We start from the raw sequence: 27,085 nt of genomic DNA on the forward strand, positions 1-27,085 counted from the left end.
TGAATCTGCCAAAACAAAATATTAGAATGTCCCCGTTAGGTAAACCCCACTTCTTTCTGTTGCTTAAACTCAGACAGTTTCACTCACTAAACACCTACTTAGTCCCGGAGGCTTTTGAATTTGTTTGCTGTGGGTGGTAATGGTGGTGGTGGTGTGCATATGTGTTTATGAAATCAGCATTCAACTAAGATAGCTCAACAGTCTCAACCCATGTGAGTTAAGAGAGATTATGATCTATGTTAATTCATTTCTTCAACATTAATTGGTAGCCTATCAAATAGTAAAATATTGTTTTAGGGATAAGCAAAATAGATTCCTAATTATAAATACCATGACAGGACTTCCTGTATCTACAAAGCTGCATACTAATCCCATGAGTACTTTAACCCTACTTTGTTCTCTTCTGGCTTGAGTTTTCTCTTCTTCAAATGTATCACAGAAAAGTCACAATGCATTTTTTAAAGAAGATTTATTTTGGATTAAATGATTTCATGATGCAACATGGTTTTAAACAAAAATAGAGATCAGTATGAAAATAAAACAAATTGTACACATTAAAATATCTTTCCCTAAAAGTAATTCAGAATCATAAAAAAATACAACACAAAAGTCAGGGGTTTAGGTGAGGATAAGAATTCAGACTTTCCAGAAAACAAAAACTAGTCTACATTTCAGAGTCCCAGGCTCCATTTAATACCACCCACAAATCATTTCTAGAATGTCACAATCTGCATTGTTTGCTTTGAAAAAAAAGATGACATTTAAATATAAGGTGAAAAGAGAGCTGTATAAATTTAATGCCAATAGCAAATACCTCCCATTATTATTATCTACTAAAAGTCACAATGAATAAATATGAAGCTTCAATCAACTCAACAAAAATAGAAACATAATATAGTAGACACAATGGGTGGAGTTGATGAAAAGAAATGGAAAGCCTTAAAAAAATACACCACCTGTGCTCTACTGAAATCTTAGAAATAAATATTTTTTACAGAGCCTTAATATTAAAAAGTAAGCATTATTATAAAATTAGATTAATACTTTCAGTAAGAGGCAAGAGAGATGCATGTATTTTTATTTACTTTGGAATGCCTGCATCCCTATTATAAAAATGTGTAATCTTATTAACTTTCCAACATATTAACAGTTTCACATTGTACTTATGGCATAATATAAAGAAAAATAGGTTCTAATGACATCTTTTAGAGCATTAGGGTCCTAAAAGAACATTCAGTTGTGTGTGTTTCCTGGTTAATCCTTCCAAAGTATTTCCTAAAGCATTCTTTTTCACAGAAGGTGATAGTAACCAGAAGTTTACTGATGATTCATTTCCCTGCATCAGTAATAGCTGATTCAGTTTGAATCATACAACAAACCTATCAAAACTCCTCAGGGTTGTAATATCTTAAAAGAAAATCGGATAAAAAGATATCACCTGCCCAAGGCCACTAGATGTAAAAATCACATATATAAATTTAATTTTCCTGTATTCCCTAGAAACAGTACAACTAGGGCCTTCCAATTCTGGTGACCTGTTAGATCATGAAAGCCAAATAAACTACTTTGCAGATTAAATCTAAGCAAATGTGTTTTCAGTCTTGATTAGCTTCCTGAAAAATTGGAAACACTGATTAGGTCTCCATTTGCAATTCAGTAACCTAATTCTTAGGTTTTTGCTTTCTAAGGGAACATTTAAGTTACCGTTAGATACCGTGAAGATGTCTCAAAAGCTATTCTAATGTCAAAGAATGTCTGCTAAGAAACAAACTAAGCATAATAAATGTCATTACCCCCTTTTTATTTCATGTACAAAGTTCAATGATAGTAATAATTCTTGAGTTAAAAAAATCCACAACATAATGTAATGCTAAAATATCAAATCTCCTGATTAAGCTATGGTTAGCTTTAATACTTTAAGGCCAAATTTTGTTTTGCAATACAGAAAATGTTATCAACCTACTGAAGTCATAAAATGAGGGGATTTCCCACCAGGTGGATGATCAAGCCGTGCTCTCCTTAAGCAACAGTGGTCTCTTCCTCAAAGTCGAAAACCAACTGAAATATATATTTCTCCACTGACCAGCAAAGCCTAAAATGGTCCTTTTACCCTTGTTTCAGCCTTCTGTCTGCTACAGGCCCATCTTAACCGTCTGCACGCCTGGCCCAGTTGCTATGATAGGGTGGCACACATAGTCTCATATCCTTTGTGCCAGCTTGTTGGAATGCAATTACCCACTCCTGAATCTTGACAGTTGGTCAATAATTAGCCTTACATTCTTGGGTGGGGAGGGGCACAACTGCTGGGCTCCTCTTTTCCATTTTTTTGTTTTCTCAACCTTCTAGTGGACAGTAGTTGGCCTTAAGCCACAATTTACAAAGCTTTACTGTCTCTGGCATTCCTTTGCTTCCATGTTAGACAAACAAATCTATCAGGAAAGCACAACTGAACTAGAAAGGTAATAGGTTTTGTGAAATTAGAATGTGATTAAAAGTGACATTCATTTAGACTCAAATCATATGGAAGTAAGGTGTCTAGGATCTAGAGTGTTTTCACTCATCAACTAAATCAGAAAGCACTTAAGAGAGAACAAAAAGGTCTGAAACTCAGACTCAGCTTGGACTTTAGGCCACATTCTTCATTTGTATTGCACTGTGCAGGGTTACAGATGTCTCAGCACCATTTCACCCGCCTTGGCAATTCCTGAAGAGGGCTAAATGGGAAAGACTTCTCAACTCTTTGTTATAAGATGCCTGCCTTAGTTAGAGGTGGTCAAGTCACTTTATCCACATCACTGGAACTCTGCTATCCGGGTTTCTAGATCCATTCTTCTTCAAAATCAAAACATAAAATAAGGCTTATGATCAAAGTGGTTTTTTTTTTCATTATCTTGTTTCCAAATAAAATATTTGAGGAGACTAAACTACCATACTATATAAATCCACCAAAAGCAACCAAATTTTGCATTGTTTTTAATTTCTCATAACAAGTAGTAAAATGCAGATATTACATCTATGAGAAATTTTTCCATGAATATGCTAATTTCTTTAAGGACTTATTAAAAAGTGTCAGGTTTAAAAAAGGTTTGAGAAAGTAAGGGTTTGAGTAGGTGGAGCATGTTGCAAAATCACAGAAAGTGGAATATGCTGGTGGAAACAGTCTCCACATTGCTTGAGATGAAACCTAGAATTTTAACTATAAAGAACTGAAAGTGATCTCACAAGCCATCCAGGAAAATCAGCCTCAATCCAGATGGAACTGGATAACTTCTATTCCAGGAAGTATATGAGGATCAAAAGAGATGATGCACCTGACAGCACTTTGAAACTAAAGCACTGTACAAACATACTGTACCATTACCATTAATTGTCTGAATGCAGTTTTACCATTTCTGGTTGTTTTGCAGGTGAAACTGATTTCCCTTCACTTATTACATAATTTATACTAAATTATAAACACAACATATGCTAGAAATTGTGACTGCACTTCTTTGACCAACATCCATTTATTTTGTGCACAAGAAAAACGTTTTGATCCCTGAAGTGGGTTGGGCTCGAGGACTGGGATCTTTCACGCTGAAAACCAAAGGTTCTTATTAGTGCAGATGAGAGAATCGAGGGAAAACTACCAGACTTAATTTTGTCATTTCCTTGATAATTTGAAAATCCTTGAATTGCTCCTTCACAGTTCACCTCCACACCTGCACACTTCAAACCCTGGTGTGTAACTGCACCCTGGACTTCAGCACTTAACCAATATTACATGCCATTAGAACCAGCAGAAAGAGTGTTTATGTGATTTTTTTTTAAGCTACAGTATCTCCCACGTATGAAAACTTCATTGGGTTTCCTGGATGGAACAAGCTAGTATTGATTGTAGAGAATACCACATTTTATTACAAATAAAATACTTTCTTGAATATTGGTGTCTACTCCACTAGACTGTGAGCTTCTTAAGAGCAGATTTTGGGTATTGTAAGTCCATCATCAAACATGGTGGCTGGCACAGAGCGAATGCCAACAGTGTGCCTCTTCTTATCTAAGAGACATTCTGTATATATGTGTCATGTATGCCAATGTATTTTATGATGTATGATGTACGTTATAGTGTAAGACAGTATAGCATTAAGCATCACTTATGAATCCTTTAAAGAAAACAAGACCATATACCCAAGCCATCTGGGTTCACAGTCCATAAGAAAATATTTATGCATATTTCTATTTGTAGAGTTTATTAAATGTCATGCAATACATATTTATGTATTATGTATTGCAATAATAACTACTGGACTTTTTGTTTTGCTAATGAAGAACAACAGATCAGTTATCATAGTATTGGGATATGCTAAGTACATCTTCGGTAATTCCAAATTTAGAGATGAGTATACTGTTATTTGAGAAAAAGAAACAACTAAAGAGATACATTTTATTTCAAACCCCTTTTACCTAATAATGTGGAATATGGTCACAAAGGATCACAAACCAAAATGAAAGCTAACATGGTCTGTAAAAGTATTTTTGAAAGAGATGCAACCTTCTCTATCAGCTTCTTGGGGAATGCCAGCTCTAAAACATCTTATATACCATCAAAAAGGTGGTTTTTAAAAAAAGGATTTTACTTTTTCTTTTAATGAAAAAAATACAAACAAGTACAAATAATTTGCAGAATTAAATATATGCTTATATTCATTAGTGAATACAAACTAACATTTCCAGTTAATTTTTTTCTCTTCTCTTTTTTTCTGGTCCAATTAAAAGTACACAGATAAATCTACCTTTCTTATTTCCAGATTTTGGTAACTTTTTTTGGGTGGAGGGACCATTTCCTCACACTGTAGTACCTGCCTTAAGGGCAGAAATGCATTGTGAGTGGTATTCCTCTTGAAGGTACCAACAGCAAGCATAGCTAAACCAATAGGAGAGCAATCAGTTCTTACATCTAACGACAACCATACATATGACCTCTATAAAGTGTAAGCTTGCCAACATCCATAATAGGAATTCCAGGACTGCTTATGAGTGTAATTCTCAAAGAAGTATTCAGGCAATTCCTGTAAAGCTATAGGCTGGCAAACCAAATGTTAATCCAATGTTTTTATTACTCACAATTTAACTTTACTTTATTGAATGTCTGATTAGTTATGGCCACCAGTCAAGAAGCAAACAATGATGTAGAGTAACCCCTAAAGCAATAAAAATGAAGGACACCCTCTGATAAAACTAAGCAGAAATAACATTAGTGATGTCATGCAGTTTCTGAGATACCATAGAAAAATTTTTTCTTAATATTGATAAGAAAATTATGCATCAGTGAAAATGCAGGCTTAGAAATATAGTACTGAGAGTTTCGATTCGTGTGTCTCCACTGACGAGGGAAAACGGAATTCTTATTACTAAAGAGAGATGATCTCTTGGGTGTTGCTGATGGCTCCCTAACTGAGCTTAGTGTTTAATGATGCTGTACAAATAAAAAGCAGTTGGAGAAATACGAAATATCTGTATTAAATGCCATCCTGTAAAGTATTTGATGGATGGAAGAGAGTCTAATGCATTTTAAATAAATGCATATCATACTATCACACATAGTGAGTCTTACAAAATTATTACTGAGATGCACAGTCCTTGTAGTGGTAGACATGGCACTGTGAAGGAAGTTTGATTCAGAATCTATTTTCTATTATACTTGTCAAGTGATGGAGTTGCTGTAAGTCACATCATAATGTCCCTTCAACTTTGGTACATTCAGTGCAAAATATTTTGGGGAATTTTTTGTACCTTTATAAAAATAAAAGGCCCTTTTGTTCCCTTGAGAGTGCTTAAAAGGATATATACTAGCATGATGCCCAAATAAGCATGGAACATGAAAATGGGACAGGTGATACATATGGCATGATAGGTAGGTTCTTATATACATCTTAAAGAACATAAATATAATGAACTTATGAAAAATAAACATAACTGTATTTTTTCCTGATATGCTGTGATTAATTGCTAGTTATTTCAAAATTGTTTTCATGCATTATAAAGCATAAAATCTGTCATTAGTAATCATTGTGTGACAGTTTGTCTTCAGCCATAACTACACACATACTGTTTTGCATATACATTGTCACAGACCACCTTATTGCAAATCTCTAAGTTACCTCATATTGACTTGGTTTCATTTTCACTAGTGTCCCATGAAAGCTGAAACCTATGGTGCACACCATGCAGGCACTCATAAGCAAGAAAATGAATATTCTGTTTTAACTTAGGGCTTAAATGAATGTATTTTCAGTAAATATATTTGCTTTTATATTTATTATTTAACTTGAGCTAATTTGGAGATGGGGCCAAGTGCTGCCAGTTTGGCTTGAACCATGTTCAAAGATAAGTTTCAAGATTCTCCTGAGTCCCTAAAAGTTACAACAGAGCTGATCATGTACAGGTTCATCTTTGTCTTGGAACATAACAATGGGAAAAAGTTTGGCAGTCAAGAACTGTTGATTGAAAGACTGTTGGGTTGTTCCCTGGGCATCAAGCTCACCCAAATCCTTCCAAGAGGACTCATCACCACTATCCAGTCCCCAAATGTAACAGAGCATATGTTCCTGGAAAATAACAGCACTCGGCTAATGGAAGTGTACTCTTGAAACTTCCCATGTGAAGCCATTCTTGTAGAGGGCAGCTTCTAGCAGTGCCTGTCCATACAGAGCAGGGCATTGAGTTTCCGGTCATTCAAGTCCAAAGGTACTGGTCTCTTCAACTGCTGTCAAGAGTTTTTCATAAAGCATGGAGAAGGATGGGTATGGGGGGAGATCCAGACGGTTAAAACAAGTGTGAGCTCTGCAAACAGAAGATGCAGGACATAGTTTAGAATGTGTTGAGTAAAATGAGATTGGTGTGTGTGTGTGTGTGTGTGTGTGTGTGTGTGTGTGTGTGTGTGTGTGTGTGTGTGTGTGTGTACACATGTGCTTGTCTTTCATATTCAAACTGGTTTGTTGCCAATTTTCACACTCCTTTTGAAAAAACTGAAAACAGACATAAACAAATTCAGAATCGCATTTCTCTAAGGAAATTGGGGTATTTCAAAAGCATTTTCTTTATATTTTCACAACCATTTAAATCTATATACCATACATATCCCTATTTGTTTAGTTGTCTACGAATTACAAAGACAAGTTTGGTTTTTTATTTCTCTTTTGATATTAGCTTTTTTCTTTAAAGACATGAATATAAGCTCTTGCAAAGTAATTCATTTTCAAAGTTGGCACTTGCCTACATGTTTCTCAGAATATCTACGGTTTCGCATTTTTTCATTTTGTTGGACAGGGAAGAGTACTGAGTGTCTCTGAAGACCTGCCTCATGACTTAGAGTCTTGGGAAATTCCCTGGCTGGACTTTCCTATCAAAGTCAGTAGAGCATTGTTACTTTTTTGAATCCCGTGCTATAATGTGTTTTCTCCTAATTCACAATGCAAAGTAATGGCCATTTAAATCACTACATTAAGTATTCTTCTTTAGAAGTATGTCCCCTTGTGCCAAGATAGGAAAAAAAAAATGCTTTCCTGTTATTTGCACTTGAGTCACAATAAAAAATAACAGTCTCCAAGTAGTAAATCTTATCAGGAAGCCAATCTGCATTTTTGACATGGAATAGGAAGCATTTCATTCTGAATGCACAACAGCTTGTTTGTGGGGGCTAAACAACTTGGTCTTAAAAAAAAATACTCCTGTATAAATATGGAATTTTAGGAGCTATGATTAGCGATGGGCTATTTTTAAAAAGTCACATGTTTAAATTTTTACTCTTATAAATCAGTTTAATGCTTATTAAATAAATACAAGTATATTCCTAGACACAGCGTAGCATAATGGGAGGAGCAGAGGTTTAGACTTGGGTATACGTGGGTTTGAATTCCACCTCTAACAACTAGTTTTGTGATTTGCAGTGCGTTATTAAAACTGAGACTCAATTTTCTCACCTGTAAAATTTGAATAGTATAATTTGTCTCAGAAGGATATGAAAATCAAGTGAAATAACAGCAACATGCTTAATAAAATGCTTCACATGTAGTGTTTGACAAATAAGATATTGAGCTACATTTCATTACTATGAAAAATATTTATTCTAATTGCCTTCATTAAATTGCAAAAGATAATTATGACTCTTGGAAACTATGAGACAACAAAGAGATAATAAAGCACATATGTGGCCACATGGTTTATTACATCAGCAATGCCAAGGGGCACTATTATATTTTAAGAATAGCGGTTTTAGGAAGTAAAGATAATACTGGCTCAGGATTTTCCACTCTACTTATCACAAACTCCTGAATATCTTTGGGGAATATCATCTAATTAGTCTTTGAAGCCAAGCACTTTTTTTGAATATAATAAACACTTTCAGGGTGGACTGCACTTAGTATAATTCTTATTATACCTTCCTTACACTGGAACCTCAACTTGGGCCTCAAGGAAAAGGTTTTACTTAAAAAAATTGAACTAGCATACTAAAAGACAGTCCTAAAACTGGTTAAAAATATATCTTGCATGAAACACTGGGATAAAAATATTAAATGAAGAACTTTATCTCTGTTCTAGGGAGAGGGGAGGAAGAAGCAGAGGAGAGAGATACGGTTTGAATATAACTATATTTCAGATTTTCTGTTAGACATATAACATTCATTATCCCATTAGACTAAAAGATGGAACTTCTTTTAAATGAAATTAAAATTTTTTCATTTCTTTTGTTATCAACAAGGCTGAGCATCTTTTCCCAGTCAACTTACTCGTAACATTTCCTGTTTTGTGATCTATATGTTCATCTCCTTTGCCCTTTAACTTTTCTTTTAAAAATATCCTTAAAGTGATAAAATATGCATCTCAAAAGTTACCATGTAAACAGTTAGAAGTGCACAGTTCTATAGCATCAGCACATTCATGTTCTGTGACCATCATCACTACCCATCTCTAGAACCTTTTCATCTTTTCAAACAGAAACTCTATACCTATTGAACACTAACTCCCATCCTCTCCTGCCCCTGCAGCCACCATTCTATTTTTTTTGTCTCTATGAATATGACTACTCTAGGTACCGCATATAAGTGGAATTGTGCAGTATTTGTCCTTCATGTCTGGCTTATTTCACTTAGCATAACATTTTCCAGGTCCATGTTGTAGCATGGGTCAGAATTTCCTTTCTTTTTAAAACTGAATAATATTACATTGTATATGTACAACATTTTGTTAATTCATTCATCCATTGATGAATGCTTTGGTTGTTTCCATCTTCTGGCTATTGTAAAAAATGCTGTTATAAACATTGGCATACAAATATCTGTTCAAGTCTCTGTTTTCAGTTCTTTTGTGTGTACTCCCAGAAGTGGAATTGCTGGATCATATGGTAATTCTGTTTTTAACTTTTTAAGGAACTGCTATACTGTTTCAATTGTGGCTGCACCATTTTACATTCCCACAAGCAGTGCACAAGGGTCCTCATTTTTCCGTATCGTCACCAATACTTATTACTTTTTGTTTCTTGCTTTGTTTTTATAATAGCCAGCCTAATGAATGTGAAGTCCATTTATCATTTAAAGCTTTAGGATTTCTTGCTGATTTGTAAAAACACTACAAAACAGAGGTTAAATCTTCTATTACCTTCCACTACTCTCTTCCAGTCTTTTTTTTATTTGGTTATGCATTTTATTTACAGAGCAATATTAATCTGGTTACTTATCATCCATTTCCAACACATTGCCTTTCTCTCTTCAGGGTGTTGCTATGATAAGAAACGTTGAAACGATGACCTCTATTGTTTACACCTAATAGGCTTTTGTCTCTTTTTTTCTTTTGGTAGTGTTGATGTTTCAAAGGGTGTGGTAGGCCAACTCTTCTTAAAAGAGTAACTAATAATTGTAATCTTGAATAGAATATGTATGAATTCATTTTTGTGAATTGAATCATATTGGGTAAACTAAGAAAAAAAGTAATTCAAAGTGACCCATTCTCTAGGTAGGCAATAACCCCTAATTAATGTTTTATTTGCTTAGGACAGAACATGACTGTTGGTGTAATGCACCTGTCACACCCTTGTAAGCCTGTTCCTTCCCTCTTGACAACCAAATACTTTTTCTTAACTGAGGGTTAATTTTAGCTAATCAAGAGCTAACAAAATGGTCACAGACATGGGGAGGAGATTTCAAAAACAGTAACACTTGACATTCCCAGTTAGTGTCCTGCACATACTTAGATTGAATGTGGAATTTTAATTCCTTGTGGTGTGTGGTAGGCCAAATGCTACAGAGAGTCACCATGACCCATGTCTTTGTGTAATCCCCACCTCTTGAGTGTGAGTGGGACCAGTTACAGTGGAACTCACTTGTGACCAGTGGAAAATGGCAGAGGTGTAAGTATGCTGCAAATGTAAATAAAGCCACTAATCAGTTGATTTTGAGTAAATCAAGAGGGTGATTATCTTGAGTGGGCTGGACCTAATTGGGTGAGATCTTTAAAAGAACATCTAGAGGTTAGAGCCTCTCACTGTTGCTGAATTTGAAGAATTAAGCTCCTATGAATTCTACAGCTGCAAGAAATGAATTCTGCCAATAAACTAAGGAAGCTTGGAAGTAGGTCCTTCCCCAGTTGAGCCTCCAGATGAGAATACAGTCCAGCTAAACCTTCGTTTCAGCCTTGTGAGATGCTGAGCAGAAGAATCAGTTGTCATGTCTATTCCTGATCCACAGAAACAGTGATATAATAGTTGTGTGTTGTTTTAAGCGGCTACATTTTTGGTAATTTGTTATGCAGTAACAGAAATTCATTACAGATCTCCAGGTAGTAAGACGGTCCAAGAAAAGGTGGTAAGGGTGATAAATGTGATACAGTAGCATCACGCCTATCAAGATCAGGTAGCAGAGGAAAGCTGGGAGTAAATGGTGTCCTTGTGTTTTCCCAGGTTTCTGAGCAGAGAAATAGGAACTCTGCATTTTCCTTGTGTTTCTATAGTATCTCTGTGGATACTATATATCTTTTCCAGTAAATCCATAAGCCTCGGTATTCTTTTCTTTAAAAATTCAGTTCTCAAGACAAAGGGAAGGACTTTTTTGATCCTCTTTACTCATACGACAGGCTTTAAGGAGTTTTGAAATTTTTGCAAGCACCAAAACACTGGTGCAGAGAGCGAATGTTGATATCTTATTTCTAATCCACTTGATGTCTCTCCAGTAGTGGAGACCACCTGCATCAGACTCACTCAGAGTGATTGTTAACAAAAAAAAGAAAACCTTTTTTGATCCTCTTTACTCATAAGACATAATCACCATTACTGATCCATAACCTAAGGCTACCTTAGATCAACTGCTTCCAAATTACCTCTGTGTAACATATGGTAACCATAATAGAATTTTCCATCTGAATAAACTGAACAGCTCTTCTGGAAAACATTTCATGAGAATGGAGGAAGTATAAATTGTGGATGGGGGGAATTGCAGAAAGATTAAATGTTTTTCCCAAGGTCAAAGCTGAGTCAGTGGCCAAATCAAGAATAGGAACTCAACCTTGGGCTCCTAGGGAAAGTCCAACATGAAGCTGAAAGCAGGGAGACTGATGTTCAACAGCTCTATTCATTCATTTTTAGAAGCCTGGGTGTTCATTTCATCCCACCCCTTACTGTGAACTGCTGGTCTTCAACATCCTACCAGATTACAAACATTTTGAGGATGGGGATTAGCAAAATAAAGCATCAAATTTGTTTAAAATGAATGACTCAATCATAATGTACAGTAGTTCTGGGGAAAATGGTCCAGATCGGGTCATTCCAGAAAACCCTGGGAGATACCAAGGGATTTTTTAGGTGCTCAAATCATTTAGCTCTATCTCTGGCTCACCAGAAAGCAGAGATAATCAGAGGGATATGCTGGAGTGCCTCAGAATTACTCTTTACTTTTTACAGTGGAGGCTTTTGGCTGCACCCCCTGCTTCTAATTCAGAGGTTTGGGGTGGGCGGAGGGATCTTCATGTTACCAATCACTCCAAGTGAGTCTGATGCAGGTGGTCTCCACTACTGGAGAGACATCAAGTGGATTAGAAATAAGATATCTACATTGGCTCTCTGCACCAGTGTTTTGTGTGCTTGCAAAAATTTCAAAACTCCTTATAAACAAGACAGCATTGCTAATAAGGAAATTGAGGAACAGTGTGGTTAAATAAATTGCCCAATATTTACCATCAACTTGCTGTGTGAGCCAAGAAAAGGAAAAAAAAAAAGCAAAACAAAACACAATCCTCTGAGGCTTTCCACACCCCCTCTCCCACCCCATTCCATGTCCTAAGAAAACTCCAGCAGAAAATAACAGCAGGGCCCTTGGATATGTTGATATTGGCAGGAAAAGGACATTCAGTTATTCAGTCTCAATAAAAGAACATTTTTCAAATCTTTCAAACTAGGCTATAATGAATTTACCTCATTTTTATCTATGTAGTCAGAACCACTCAAGGAGGGCAGGTCTGAACCCATCTTTGGGAAATCATGTTGGCGTCAGTATAAAGGAGATTAAAAACTCCTCCAGATATCTGGTCTGCCTTAATATGTTAACCAGGAGGTAATGTGTTTGCCCTCCCTTCTTTCCTATAGAAAGACAAGTTAATTATCCAAATCCAATGAGCCAAAGTATCACAATTACATATAAATACTCACAGATCAATTAATTGATGAATGTATCTATATGTGTGTGTGTAGGTGTGTGTGTGTATGTATGTACTTATTTATTACTTTATTCCCCATTTTCCCAGAAGTGATTTTTGGTAGTTTATAAGAACTCAAAATGTAAGACAAAGAAGAAATTACAATCAGGATTTTAAATTGAGAGACAGAGAGGGTGGGGGGTGGGGGTGGAGGGAAAAGGAGAAAACATGGGCCCCATTTGATCCAGTATATAGTCCCAGAAATAAAATGTATTTGATCTAGTAAATCTCTTTTATTTGCATTAAACTTTAGAAAGTGTTTTATCAATAATCTCTTTCTTTTTCTATTGGTAATGGTGTCTCATCCTTCAGATTTCAGTTTCCTTACTCTTATCCCCACGTCTTCATCAACTAATTAATTAATCAAAAATAAACACTTCAAAGCATTCTGGAAAATTCTGAAGGGATCTTAGAACATATCACTTTTTAAGATCAAGACTTGTTTGGAAATAAGAGTATTCCTGACCCAATTCGCCTGTCAAGCCCAAAAGTAACCTATCTGAGCAGTCCACAGGCTTCCCGCTGAGGGAATCAGGTGCGCCTGTGGTGCTAGTTGTCAGGGCGTGCTGGAGGAAGGGCAGAGTCGGCCCGCAGCAGAGCTGTGGAGCACAAGGGGCTTCCTTCGGGCTCACTGGGGCCCTTAACTCAGGGCCAAATGAGTTGAGGCGGCACCCAAACCCATTCATCTGTAGAATCTCTTTTCCTATTTTCCCCCTTGAAGATGGGATATTTTGGAAGTTTGTCATTCCCATATAAAGTACCCTGAGGAATAAACATATTTCAATTTGCATTACATTTCATTTATTCCTTCATTCATTGAACAAATATTTACTGAGTTTATACTCCATGCCAGGCATTGAGCTGTCTGTCCTCTGGTAGATGGAGATGAAAAGTCTGGCCTCTGCACACAATACAGACAATATGCAGACCAATGGGACCCCGAATAGATTCTGCAACCTGTGCTCTGTAATAGGGGATCTGGCTAGAGCAAGCAGGCATTGAAATCCAGCCTATCTTTGGCTCTGCTTGCCAAATCATGTAGGGCACTTTTCTCCAGAAGACTGTGGGACACCTTTGTCTAATTAATCCAAAAGATTCATATGGGCTGTTAGTGACCCTGCACACAATTACAATACAGTGAGTTATAAGGCTGCTCAGCATGGTCAGGAAAGGATGTACAGAAAATGCTATTTGTGCCAGTCTTGAAAGATTTGTAGGTACGTGGGGTTTTTCTGGATCAACAAGGAGGAGGTTGTTCCCAGCAGACTGGGTATAGGGAATGAAAATGGCAGGGATGCCATTAAACAAGGTAGGGAATATAGGAAATGGGTAGGATATAGATGATGAATTTGAGCTTGTAAGCAGCACAAGAAATCCTAAGTGACCAATCATGCAGAGTGATAAAATTCCACTAGAGTAATCCAGTGACTGATCTGTTAGCCTAGATAGATTAATACAAATAAAGGTGTGACTTTTTAGGATTTTTAAAATATTCACAATGTCTTTAATATCATTAATACCTTCTTAAACCAGGAATTCCTGCTTAGACTAGTTCACAAATATTTGTACAACCATAGCGGCGCATAACAGTCTCTGATCCTCACGGGTTTTCAATAACATGAACTATTAAAAGGAATTTGATAGCACTTACTGTTCATCACTACCCATGTGTCATATACTCTTTGGTGCCCAATGTTGTTGGTTATCTCTTCAAATATCTATTACTTCTCTCTCTGTGTTTTAAGGGCCACATGGACAGAGATGAATTTATGCATTTCACAATGTATCTGAAGGTTTTTTAGAGGAATTACATCTACAAACGAATTAATGTCTCACCCCAAAGTCTAATTAGGTCACCTTGTTAAATGCACCTGGATCTATAAATACAAGGCAGAGTGTTCCCGTAGTAGGAATGCCTGCATCAGATGCCTATTCAGATGAAGCTCTTCAAACTAGGCATTTTAAGCAGGTGACTTCTTCACCTGTGGATCACTCTGGGAAAATGATGAAGAGTATGTACTTTTCAAATGTAAAAATTTTAACCCTGTAGAAGAAAACCCAGTGAAGAACAGTTCTAGGATGAGAACTCTTGGAAATCCAAACATAGATATCCTGGGTAGATATAGCACATTTCTTGCCACCTGCAGGTTGTAAATGCCATGCCAGCTCTGAAGGCTAGATATTAGGAATAATAGTAATAATGGCCAAATTTATTGAATGATGTGTTAGGCCTCATTTAAAGCACTTTGCATGTGTTATTTCTCTTAATCTTCAAAACAACTTTGTAATGTAATTACTAGTATCTGTCTTGATTGTTCAGATGAGGATATAGAGATACAAAAATGATTTTGGCATATCTTGTCTGGAGTGGTCGGTCTAGAGTCAAGTGTCAATTTAAGAATTCACTAAGAATATTCATTGAGCACAAAGTATGTGCCAGGACTGAGTACCAGAGGCAAAGCCATATTCAGTCAAACAAGGTTCTTCTTCTCATGAGATTGGTTATATCCTAGAAGGGAAGATAGATAATCAACAAGTAACCAATAACTAAACATAATGATTGAATTGGAGTAAGTCCTATAAAGGAAAATAAGTGTGACAAAGAGACAGATGCACTGTGGGTAGAAGCCTGGGGGCCTTTCTGAGGAGATAACATCTGAGCCTAGTCCCTGGGATGAGAAAGAGTCAGGCTGGCGAAGAACCAGCAGAGAAGAGTTTGGGCATCAAGTACCAGGGTCCTGAGGTACAACTGAGCTTGGTATGTTTGAGGAACAGCAACAAAGAGGCCGGTGGCTATAGCAGGTAGGGAGAGGGTGTATGTGTTGAGGTTGGAGTGGTAGGCCACAGCAGGCCACCTACCTGGAAGTCTTTGGCAGACAGTTTGGGTTTTATTCTAGCCTTTGGAGGTGTAAGCTGAAAAGGAGGTAGTCTTGAGACGTCAGAACGTTGCTGAGTGCAGAATGAACTACAAGACTTATTGAATAAAGCAGAGGGTTCAGCCAGAAGGCTGCTTCAATAGTCCAGGTGAGAGGTGCCAGTGGCCTAGGGTGGTGGAAAGGGATGACCACAAACTAATGTTTGCTTCTGAGGCCAAGCATAAGGGGCTAAGCATTCCCTAGAAGCTGTCCTGCCTCTCACAAATATACACATTAATATACAACTTGATCTCAAAGACCATTAGTTTGACCTGAACTATTCTATTTTCCGTTGCCAGCAACAATTAACCCTCCTTTCATTCCATTAAATAATCACAAATTCTTTCAACAGCTCTACTTGGAAATCTACTCTTTATATTACTGAAGAGTCCCTTTTTTGATGCAAAATGGTTTGAGGATAATGTAACAGTCTCTGACCCTCACAGGTTTTCTATAATATGAATCATTAACAAAACCATTACTTCACAAAGTAATGACCAATTCCAAAATGTATAGCAGGTTTAAGGATTTTAAATAAGGTATTATTAGTCATCACTGGCATAGTCTTATTACTATATCCTTATTCAATGGTAGAATAAAATAAAAAATTTAAATACTATTGTTAGATAGTGAGAACTAAGGAGAGAAGAGGGGAAAAGACTTGAAGAGGGCATTATATTAGAGATTAAACTATGGAGCAGACGATTACATGAGAATCCTTTGTCAATTCCTTCTCAGACCACTGCCACCTCAGCTACTCGCAGGCAGTCAGGGTTGGGGACACCAAAGAAGGACACCTCAAGACAAACATAGGAGAGAAACACCACCATGGAGTCCTTCCAGTGACCAGCTCATATTCTAAATCTGGTTTTTTTTAAGTAAGCAAAGTGACCCTGTGTTACAGGATTCCTCAGTTATTTTCCTATTCCCTAGCTGACAGTTTGCTTTGACAGGAGACAATGCTCTCTGTATTAGAAGAGGAAAAACTGAGCTATTGATGACATTGTAGAGCAATATTTAATGACATGGAGAGATGGTCATAATTCACAGAGATATTTGCTAAAAAAAAAAGCAGGTTACAAACAGTATAGCAAAAATTGTATTTTTGTTTTTAATGTGTGTTCTGTATATGTGTGTTTAGAACTAAGTGAAAGAATAAGCTCCAAAATATTAACAGAAATGATCTCAGTAGTAGAAACATATATGACAGTAGATAGTAGTAGACAGATAAAATTTTAGCATTTTTTGTCATCAGAGTTTTAAAAATAAAAAAAGCTGTCATATCTTTAAAAAATAATTGTACCTTTTTAAGTTCTAGTACACTGGAAAAACTGTCTCCCTGAGACACCCACTTCATAATTAAATCTTATTTCTTAATTTGAGTCAGTATTCATTCTTAATAATCTCCAGATATAGTTGTTGTAAAAAATAAATGTTTACCCTCTTTGGCAAAACCAACACTTCCCCATCATGACTGTAGCTCCCACTCTGTCCCATCATCCTACTTGGCAAGAACCTCTGAGATAAACATATAAGCTCCACACCACACTGGGAGAGAGGATTAGCCCTGCATTTTCCAGGCTGGCATGGTAGCAGCCTGTTTTTTTTGAATGTTCAAGAACAACTGCCATAAAGTGAATTTTATTGTATCCTAAGTCCATCAGGTGCTAGGAAATCCACAGAAATGCAAAATTCAGAGCTGACTACCAACCATGAAGCAGGGGAAGTGCAGAAATGTGTTCAGACTATAAGCCTCCATGGAGACATCCGTCTGTCTACATCATTATTTATCACCTAGGTCTCTGGATACTTATTATCACAAGAAAGGAAAAAGAGCCATGGGTTCAACTTGTACTGGCTTCAGAGACAACCCATATACTTTAATACTTCTTGGCCCACATACTGTGGCTAGCACTGCTCACTGCCACCACAAAGGGAGACCTGGAAATCTGAGAAGAGAGTGAGACTTGCTTTTGCTTGCTTGAAAGGCTGAAAGGCCCACAACCCACCCACGTCTAGAAAAACCAAGACACCCTCCAGTGTGCTGGGACTGCCCCGCGCTCACCCTTCATGGCAGTCTGACTTCCTAGGCTCCAGCCCTTATGCCTGACACAAGACGTTGCCAGAAGGCTTACAGAATACATTTTCTAAGTAAGAAGGACATCCATCCATTTTGTCTCCAGCATGTACAATACCACATTTTCAATGTTAAACATGATCTCGCTAATAAGAAAAGAAATACCATTGGTGTTGACCTGCTTGAGACAGACCAGCTCTTTAGTTCTGTAACTTAAACTAGCAGGAAATAGCAGGAAAAAAAGTAGCTTCAGTATATCTATTTTGATGGCAGGAGAAATGGACTCAGCCATATAAAACAATCTCTTTAGACCAGAGCCAATCTTACAGGTCTTCTTACATGTAAATAACATCTCATATTTCATAAAAGGTGATGAGTTATCGGTGAAGAAATCACTTGGGATAAAACTATATGGTCATGCATTGAAGTTCTCCTTTTTATTTTTTTCCTCCAGATGTATGTTCATGGTAGAGCACATTTTAGTAGTTACAGCATCATGGGGGCTTATTGAAGATTCAGGATAGAAGGTTAAACAGAACAAAGAAAACCTACTATCCCTATGGGCTTTCATGTACATTATCTTAATCACTCATCACATATACTGTTTGAGCATGGCATTGTTATCCTTACTCTTCAGAGATCTGGGCTCTTGGTTAGGATCACATGGCAAGTGTGTCATAGGCCTTAGGTCTGAACTCATGCTTCAACTATGTTATGTAAGTTGACTAACTGTGAAATAGAATAGCCAAGTAGCTCTTTTCTCCTATTGGACTTAAAAAGTTAGGGCTTGTTACAGACAGGGTATGCAAATAGTCTATTTGCCTGATGTGCCTTTATTTATATCACCTTTATTTATGTTAGTTTATAATCTGGGTAAAACTAGGAGTCTAGAACCAGACTTAGGTCATATTGGACACCGGAAGAAATGACAATGCCTATTGCCTAACTGTGTGTACGCAACGACACTGAGGAACACCACTGATCCTGAGTCAGCGAGTGAGCTTCCTGGTGCTCCAAGGGGGAAGTAGAAAAGTGAATCCAGCCCAACCCCCAAGATTTTTCAACAACCTGTTGGTGTTACTTCTTGCTGCTCAACCGAACCTAATAGACCATCCCCTCCCTGGCTCAGTGACTAAAGGTGAACAACTGCATATATGCTTTTGCTTCACCTTTAAGTAAAGTAAAATTCCATCCACTTTACTAAAGTAAATCCTTACAAAAACAAATCAAGAGAAATGTGACACAATTAATCTGCCCTTTCCTGCCTCCTTGATGCTAATCCTTAAGTTTCTCATTGGGTGAAAGACGCTACTCATATAGTGTGAATCTGCTTTGAGATACAAATATGTACTTGAGTAGAGGGAGAAGAGGGCATGATTCAGGTATAAATAAAATAAAAGAGTTTTTAAAATAATGAAATTACAGTCTCTGAAATTTAGATCAGATATGTCAGGTAACACTTAGGTGTTTAGTGCCTCTGCTCCCAGGGTGAGGGGCACCCCAGGGGGCAGCAGGGCCTTAGGCCAGCCCTGACCTTGCACTGTTCACTGCTCTCTGTGTTTATATTTTCATTGTCCCCTTTTTCATGTGTTGATGCTTAGAATATAATTCTTAAGAACTAGTATCTTGTAATTGCTAAGAAGGAATCTTGTTGACAGGTTTCTTGAAGTTGTACAAAGTTTCTTTTAACTCAGGATGGCATATTGAGGTTCCTAATATCCCTTGGGAGGATCATTTAACCTCTCCTGATTGCAGTTTTATTAGTAGTGAAATGGGAGGCAAGCTGAAGTCCTCTTTAACTCAAAAATTCCATATGATTATTTTTGAATGGATAAAGGAGTTCTAAAACCAAATCTTCTCTATTCCTCTTTTGTTCATTTGCTCCCTAACTTCTTTTGCTTCAGCTCTAGTTATCTCTACTCAATTCCAAACACCTATTATTCACAAATGCTACCTTACCAGACTATATGAGTAGCAGCAGTAAGACATTTTGTTTTCCACTCCAAGGAAACATATTATCTTATTATGAATGAGAACACAGTGCAGAGGGCACTCTGGAATTAAGGCATGTACAGTATAAACTAAAGAGGTACAGACCACTTACACACATCTTTGTAATCTTTAGAAACTAAGGGGCTCTAAATAGTTATTAATGTAAATGTAAAACTTAGGGCTTCTGGAAATATCTATATCAGAGCTACAATCACAGGCAGCTACAAGTATGATGACCCATGTTGCTTTACTAAAGGTAAGAAATACTCTTGGGATTGTTGCATTTTGTATTTTAAGATATGAATATATGCATTTTAAGTATGACCAAGAAGAAAGGTGATGAGAGAGAAATTCATCCTAAAGGCTTTTCCACTCTCCCAAACTTTTAACATATGAGCAGTAAGTAATTACAGGAGATGTGTAAGTTAAAGTACCTCTAACACTCTGTAGTGACAGTAAAGAAATACTGTTTTCTGTTTTACCTGGGAAGAGCAGTGATTTTCCCCCACTTCTCCACACAGAATCTTCTCGGGCCATTACTCCCTCGGAGCGAAGCAAATCCTTCATAGGGAATGCTGGAAGTGCCTGTAACGAACTACCAACCCGAGAGAACAGAGGGAGAAGGTGAAGCCGAGAGACCACTGTGGGGATGGGCAGGGCATCAATCACATGCACAGCTCCTGGGGAAGGGCAGCAGGCAGCTCGCTGGTGGGCAAGATCAAAAGATGCCACTTTATAGGTGTGGAACAACCGTAATGCTAGGATTCCGACCAAGAGCCGCAGAGTACACACAGGGCACTGCCTTGTAAAGGGAGAGGGGATGTGAGGGTTTGTAGAAGATAAAGCATTCTGTACCACTGACCAGCTCAGAAGCTTAAACCAGGTACATTTCCCATTGTAGATTAATAAAGTGGGTACATCAATCAACTTAAGTCTACTTAGCATCAGCCCCTGATCAACTTCAGGTGAATTAAAAAAAAAAAAGGAATTTCTGGGTCTGCAAATTGGAGACCAGATTCTTGATCCAAAGAAGCTAAGACCCAGTGGTCTTGGGTCTCAGCTCTGCCCGAGCATCCAGAAGGTGTCCTCATGTCTGGCATTTCTTTAGCTGCAATGGACCAGCAGTTGCCCTGGTGACTGTAAATACCACAAGAAATAATGAGTTGGTTTTCCCAGTGTTGAACTTCACAGTTGTCTCAAATTTGTGGAATGTTAGATGGAGGAAGAAAAGGGACTCTTTACTAAGGAACTGGGTCAGTTCTTACAGGAATAATGGTTATCTCTTTCTCTTGCTAGGGATGCTGGCCTGCAGAGCACCCTAGGGCTTCTTGCTGAAGGGCCCAAACTGCCTGAAAGCAGATGTTGCTCCCAGGATTTCTGGACCGGAGCTGGTACTTCCTCATAACTCTAATGAAATGCTTTGACTTGGTCAGGCATGCTCTGCATAGTGAGGGAGCCACAGAACCATGCAATCAGAAGAATCTGGAAACAGTATATTCCACATTTGCAAATAAGCATGGGACGTATTTACTGAGTATACATAGCAATTGTTAAAAATATGTAATTCCAACAATAATTAAGTTAAGGCGTTAAAAAGACTAACTAATGGCATCTTACCTGCAACAACCTTAGTCGTTGTTCATTGTTGAATCTTTCCACTGCAGCCCAGAACCACCGAATTACAATATGATTGTCATGATATCCTATCAAACCAATCATGAAAGCCCATATTACTTTGAGTTGTCTATCTTAAACCACCATGACATGTCAACAAAAGACCCCAGAAATAAATCGTCATCTTGGATTCTTTAAAGGTTGTTTATAATTTCAGGCTAAGGAATAACACTGCAAATACGATCACGTGAGTGTCAAGAGTCAAACAAAAACAACACTTAAATGAAACCAAGAGGTCCCTGTTTCCATTTAGTGGTCACTACATGAAGCTAGTGGAGAAAAGAACAACAAGTAAGTTATTTTAACCATATCATTTATGAAAAATATAATTGCTGTTACTGGAAATGCTTAACTCTTTTGGCCATTTATTAAAAAAAATAATCTGAATACCACTATGCCAAGCACTGCACTAAGCTTGGAGTTCTATGGCAAAGAAAATAGACCCTCACAGGGTCCTGGTAAAAGAGAGACACATAATCAAATACATGATTGTAAGCTATTTTAAAATTATATGTAGTGTTCATATTTTAAAATTAAATACTTTTTTTAATAAAAAGGGAAAAGTAACTTTATTACTCTAATTCCGTCAAGTCATAAATTCTAAGTAATCATCAACCTAAATGTTACTTTTAATCCACATGAGCAGAATTTAATAAAGTGTCAAAAGTATGATCCCACAGGTAAATTAAGGCAACGTTGCAGATTCTAAAATCTTTCAATAAAAATTAAATTCAGAGAGAAGGTTGACAAGGATTAAGGTATAACTTGTGATTCAAACCACTTAACTGATACATTCAATGTGCATAAGGCTACTCTACCGAAGTAAGAAAGTAGATAGAAACTACTTTAAATTCAGATTTTCCTCATCTGTTTTAGTGTTTGTAGTTTTGGGGGGGAATCTTGCCTTCCTGTTTATTATCTGATCAGTGATACTTGTCCTCTGGGGAGAAAGGGATCCCAATAAAGGGTAAATATAACTAGACTGGACATAGTGGTGCATAGGTTTCCTGTTCTGCCTTTAGCAGAGCCAGCTATATGGTGCTGAGCAAACAGTTTTCTCACCTATAAAGTAAGTACATTAGCTCTTGATAGCTTTAAAGTTTTGTGACCTTACGAATTGGCCTTTTCTACTTTTCCTGTGCTGTTTGTGCCAAACTCTTTGGAGGAGGAGGAGCGAAAGTGTCTCATCATATTCTCTATAAACAGCTGTTTTATGAACAGGTGGCAAATGGCAGCAACCTCTTCATTCAATGCCAACTAGCTGGGTTAGCAAACATGGCTGCAGGAGCTCGCCCTTTCCTGTGTCCTCCCCCCACACTCTCCTCCCAAGGATTTCATTTGATAAGACTTATAGTAACCATAGAAATACGGCCTTGTTTATTTACAGTGAATAAAAGCTTATACTATATAAATACAAAAATGGCTGATTTGATTAACACCACTGCTATTAGAATCTCCTGGGGGTGAGGAGTGAATTCATAATGTTTATGGTACAAGGTAAGTTATGTTGCATGTTGGATAAATCGTTCTGGTTAGTGAAAACAGCTTGGATAACAAAATTATAATAACCAAGGCCATATATAAATTACACCTGGGGCCTACTGGACAAGGCTTATCATGGCGGTTAGACTGCAGAAATAGCAGCAATGGAAACCACAATTTAGAATTGCCTTTCAGAGCAAATGGGCGAGTAAGGCCGGCTCATGGCAGCACTGAGGAGTGAGAAAAGCCAAGCACAGGCAAAAGCAAAAGCAACTTAGCAAATGTTGTTTTTCCTTTTTTTAAATCCAAACTCAAAAAATTTTTGTTTTAAAAAAAATTCTCTGTTTCAATTTACAGACAACTGGAGGACTCGTCAACTCTCAGTTTATTCTGCTAAGTGGTTAATTCAATGACTTAAAGTTTATATTTTTTCATTCTCCAAGTTCAGAACTACTGCTCATCTCTTATATTCTAAGTTAAATAACCAAAACAAAAAACAACTGTCATTTGTTACTACTTTCTGAAGACTTTAAATTGTCTCAATAAATTTCAGAGGATGTAGTCTTTCTTTGCCTATAGTTATGGATAAACTTTCACTCTGGGTTGCCTTCCGATCCCTTCCAAGGTGTGGATCCAGCAATGAAATTTCAAAGGTTCTGATCCCAATCACTAATTATAAATTAGTTTCAATCGACAGAAATGTCACTTCTAAAGCTTGCCACGTGGCAAAGTGTCACTACAGCAGTTTCCTTTTTTGTGAAACTTAATGCATACATTTAAAAGGGCTTGTTCAAGAAACTTCTTGAATTTTTTTGAAAAGCATGTCTTATTTCATTCATGTGTTTCAACCATGAATTACAGCTGATCAGCAGTTCAGTGAAATGTAGAAAAACTGTTCATTAGGAAGCTCAGAGGGTGTGCCTCTTCAAATTTTAGAATGAAGGTAGAAGAGGTGGAGTTTGACCAGCTGGGTGTGAGCTCCCTGGTGCCTCACTAATAGCACCATAAAACAATTAATCAGTGTTCTTAGGTCACATTTCTTCACCAACAATTAAAAGTTATAGCATCTTTAGCTGGTGTGTAAACAGTCCTTCCTCCTCTTGACAGATGAGGTAACTAGGAAAAGAAGGGAACGTACCTTGCCCAAGGTCTCAAGAGACTACTACAGACCTATGTTTACAGAGTGGGAGGCTTTTGCCTGCCTGGGGTTCAGACTGGCATGCCGAGCCATTTGCCTCTCTTTAATTTGAACCTTAAAATCCAGCCGTCTATAAACCAAATTTCACCTCCTCGATATTCGGTGTTGTTTCTCCAATCACTTAGGTCTATTTCAGCTGTGCCTGCGATGACCAGCTCTAGTTCTCTTGCATCAAAAACAGATACCAGCCTGGCATCCACCACCTGTGGAATAAAAAGAATACAGGGCATGGCTAAAGAATCTGGAGACATCTCAGCTATTGTAAGACCTCATCGGAAAAGGAGGACACGAGGAGTTTTGGGAATACTGTGAAAGTGCTCTGGGTAGGCACATGAAAAACCGTAAAGCTCTCTATAAAACACAAGGTGTTTTTAGTACAAGGGTGATGAGATTTTCCTCAATGGAATTTTTGTTTTACAATTGACCACTGATTAATCTACTTTGGGTTTCTCTTTTGAAAAAGACCTAGTGCTCCTACAGAAGAAGTCACAGGGAGTACTTGTAACAACCACTCTGACCCTCGGATACAATCATTTTCCATATCTAGCACAAGATTTGATTTCCAGTATCTAAGCATAAGTAAGACAGTTGACTTGAATGTTATCAGTGGCCACTAAATTACCAAATGCTACTTGAATTCAGGTCATTTTATTTCAATGATCTCTTTCAACAGGGTATTAAGCTTCATTTTTTCTCACTTTGATAATCTGCTTTTTGTGCTCTTGAAAAACACCAACAGTAAATACAGAAAAAGAAAAATGGAAATACTGCATAAAGTACAGTAAGATGAACTGGGTATGAGAATATAAAACCCCACTCCCACTGACTGTGTTTACCTCATAGAAGCCACGCACTAAGCTCTCTGTTTGTTGTACAACACCCCTCTCAATCCTCCATTTCACCATCCTCTCGATGTACTCCTTCTTGTTCTTCTCTGTGACTGGGATATTGGCACCCCCTGGTTTTAATTCTCGTTCGGTAATCTGAGATTAAAAGACACAAGCACTGACCATGAAGCAGGACTGATGCTGTAAGAACACTGCTGAAACCCAGTGAGCTGAACCCAGCGCTACCCCTGCCTGCCCTGGCCTGGGCGCATCGCACACTGGGGGTGGGCGCGGAGCCCAGGCACACGCCGATGCTCACTTAAAAACTAAGCATCCAGCTGATGCCTGAAAGCCTCAGTGGTTAATAAAACTGCAAGTACTGAAGATAAAGTTTTAAATCCTGACTAAACAAATAAGTCCTTTAAATGAAAATAAATTGGCTCCAGGTTTTGGCCCACCGCTATTTGAACGTTGGACAAAAACATACTTTCACAAATTCCTTTAGGGTTCAGAATCAACTACATACAGAAAGCCAGTACTTAAGTAAAGATTTACTTTAAGGAAGCAGAATTACATTCAAGAGAATGTTAAGTTGAGAACTTCTTCAGAAGACCAGGTAATTAGTAATGTCTAAATAAGAATATTACTTTTGAGTTAGTATATAATATCTGAAACCTTTAAACCAACCCTTTTACCAACTTTGAAAAAAACAGTATTTTTTCAAACCTTTACCAAAGTATTATTTACTTTCCGTCAACTTCAAAACAGTCAATTTCAAATTCTTAAATACGAATAACAGTTAAATGTAAATGCCAATTAAATAATTTAATATTCAATTCTAAGGTGACATGGACTTTTAAAAACTGTATTTTATACAAAGCACATCTTAATATCATGTGGCTATTTTAGCTGGAAATAAGAAGATTGCTTACAATACACAATTAGTTATCACAATCTGTACATTAGAACATCTTAATCTGTAGTTGGCATTAACAGAATCTTTGTAACCAAGATATTGTAACTGTACATAAATCTGGATTTAAACCACCTGACAAGCCACAAGTAAATAAACATGTGATCTTAGCTACTGAATTAATTCTTTTCCAACCAATAGTTTTTAATTAACACATTTAGTCACCAATTATTCACATACACAGACCTGCCCAAAAACTTCTTCATTCACAGTGAATGTGAGGTCCAGGATGTCATGGATATCATTGTCTTTCATCCACTGCAGGCTCTGGTGAAACTCTTCATCAAGGTACTCTAGATCACTCAGGTCACACAGACTAAGATAATAAACCGGTAGAAACAAATAGGTAGGCATGGCGATGAGCAAACCCCAGAGTCATGACAAAAGAAACTAAGAATTAAAGAGCATGATCAACTAAATAGGCAGTAATTTCTGGAATATTCTTAGTCAAATTCAATAACTAAACCAGTGAAATAAATCAGAAATTTGGTATAACATTTAAAAATCCTGAGTTATTATACAAAATGCCTGAGAAATCACTCAGCCTTTCCTTTCTTTTATGGACACAGAATTGGAGGTGCAAAGATGTGGCTGCCCTTTGCACAGTCACCCACAATTAGTGCCAGAGTGGGAACTTGAACTTGGGTTGACAACTTGGGTTTAGTATTCTTTTGGCTACATCATACTACCTAAAAATATTGTTCCCTTAATTAGAAATTCTTTATGTATTTCTATACTGTACTTTAACTGTTTTTCTCCCAAATACTAGATTCTGTGATCCACATTCATATATATCCCCTTTTTGTTCAGGGTTCTTACTCTTTCTGTGATTACAAGTCACAGAATCTCTCTATAATTACAATGAATTTTTAATATTTCTCTCCTCTTTTATCATTACTTACAGAGTATCTGCATGAAGTGGAGTTGCTATTAGATGGCCCTGTTGGTAGGTACAGCAATTGATGTGCTTTAGTTGTTCTGAAGTCTCCTCCCATCAGCCTAATGTCAAAGGCCACTTTGTTTGGGTCTGTCTAAACATTTATTAGGCATCAAGTATGTGCCTGACATCTTAATAGCTACTTTAAACAGTTATTGCCCTCAAAGAGCTAATGATCTAGTTGGGGAGGCAGGTAGATAAATAGGTAAGTTAATATAAGGCTCTAAATGATAGTCTAAGGTGGGTAACAGTTATGATTTATGTCCCTTTTTCTAATATATTTTAAA

At 37.2% G+C, this 27,085-nt stretch overlaps 1 protein-coding gene across 6 annotated transcripts in view; it reads right to left on the reverse strand.

Moving 5' to 3' along the window:
• Positions 1-452: 452 nt before the first annotated feature.
• HECW2 (HECT, C2 and WW domain containing E3 ubiquitin protein ligase 2) overlaps positions 453-27,085 on the reverse strand; it is a 344,914-nt gene continuing 318,281 nt past the window's right edge. For 4 of the 6 annotated variants that reach the window (XM_073218419.1, XM_037009108.2, XM_037009112.2 and 1 more), the window contains 6 exons: positions 26,048-26,177; positions 24,898-25,044; positions 24,150-24,264; positions 21,325-21,410; positions 20,190-20,412; positions 453-6,825 (listed from right to left, as the gene is read on the reverse strand). In XM_073218419.1, coding sequence (XP_073074520.1) covers positions 6,752-6,825; positions 20,190-20,412; positions 21,325-21,410; positions 24,150-24,264; positions 24,898-25,044; positions 26,048-26,177 — 775 coding nt within the window. In that variant the 3' untranslated portion in view covers positions 453-6,751. Of the gene's footprint in view, positions 6,826-20,189; positions 20,845-21,324; positions 21,411-24,149; positions 24,265-24,897; positions 25,045-26,047; positions 26,178-27,085 lie in introns of those variants that run through there. The other 2 variants (XM_037009109.2, XM_037009110.2) reach the window with 2 other exon arrangements.

This window comes from Manis javanica, chromosome 12 (genome assembly GCF_040802235.1).
Source record: "Manis javanica isolate MJ-LG chromosome 12, MJ_LKY, whole genome shotgun sequence".
NCBI classification, from domain to species: Eukaryota; Metazoa; Chordata; class Mammalia; order Pholidota; family Manidae; genus Manis; species Manis javanica.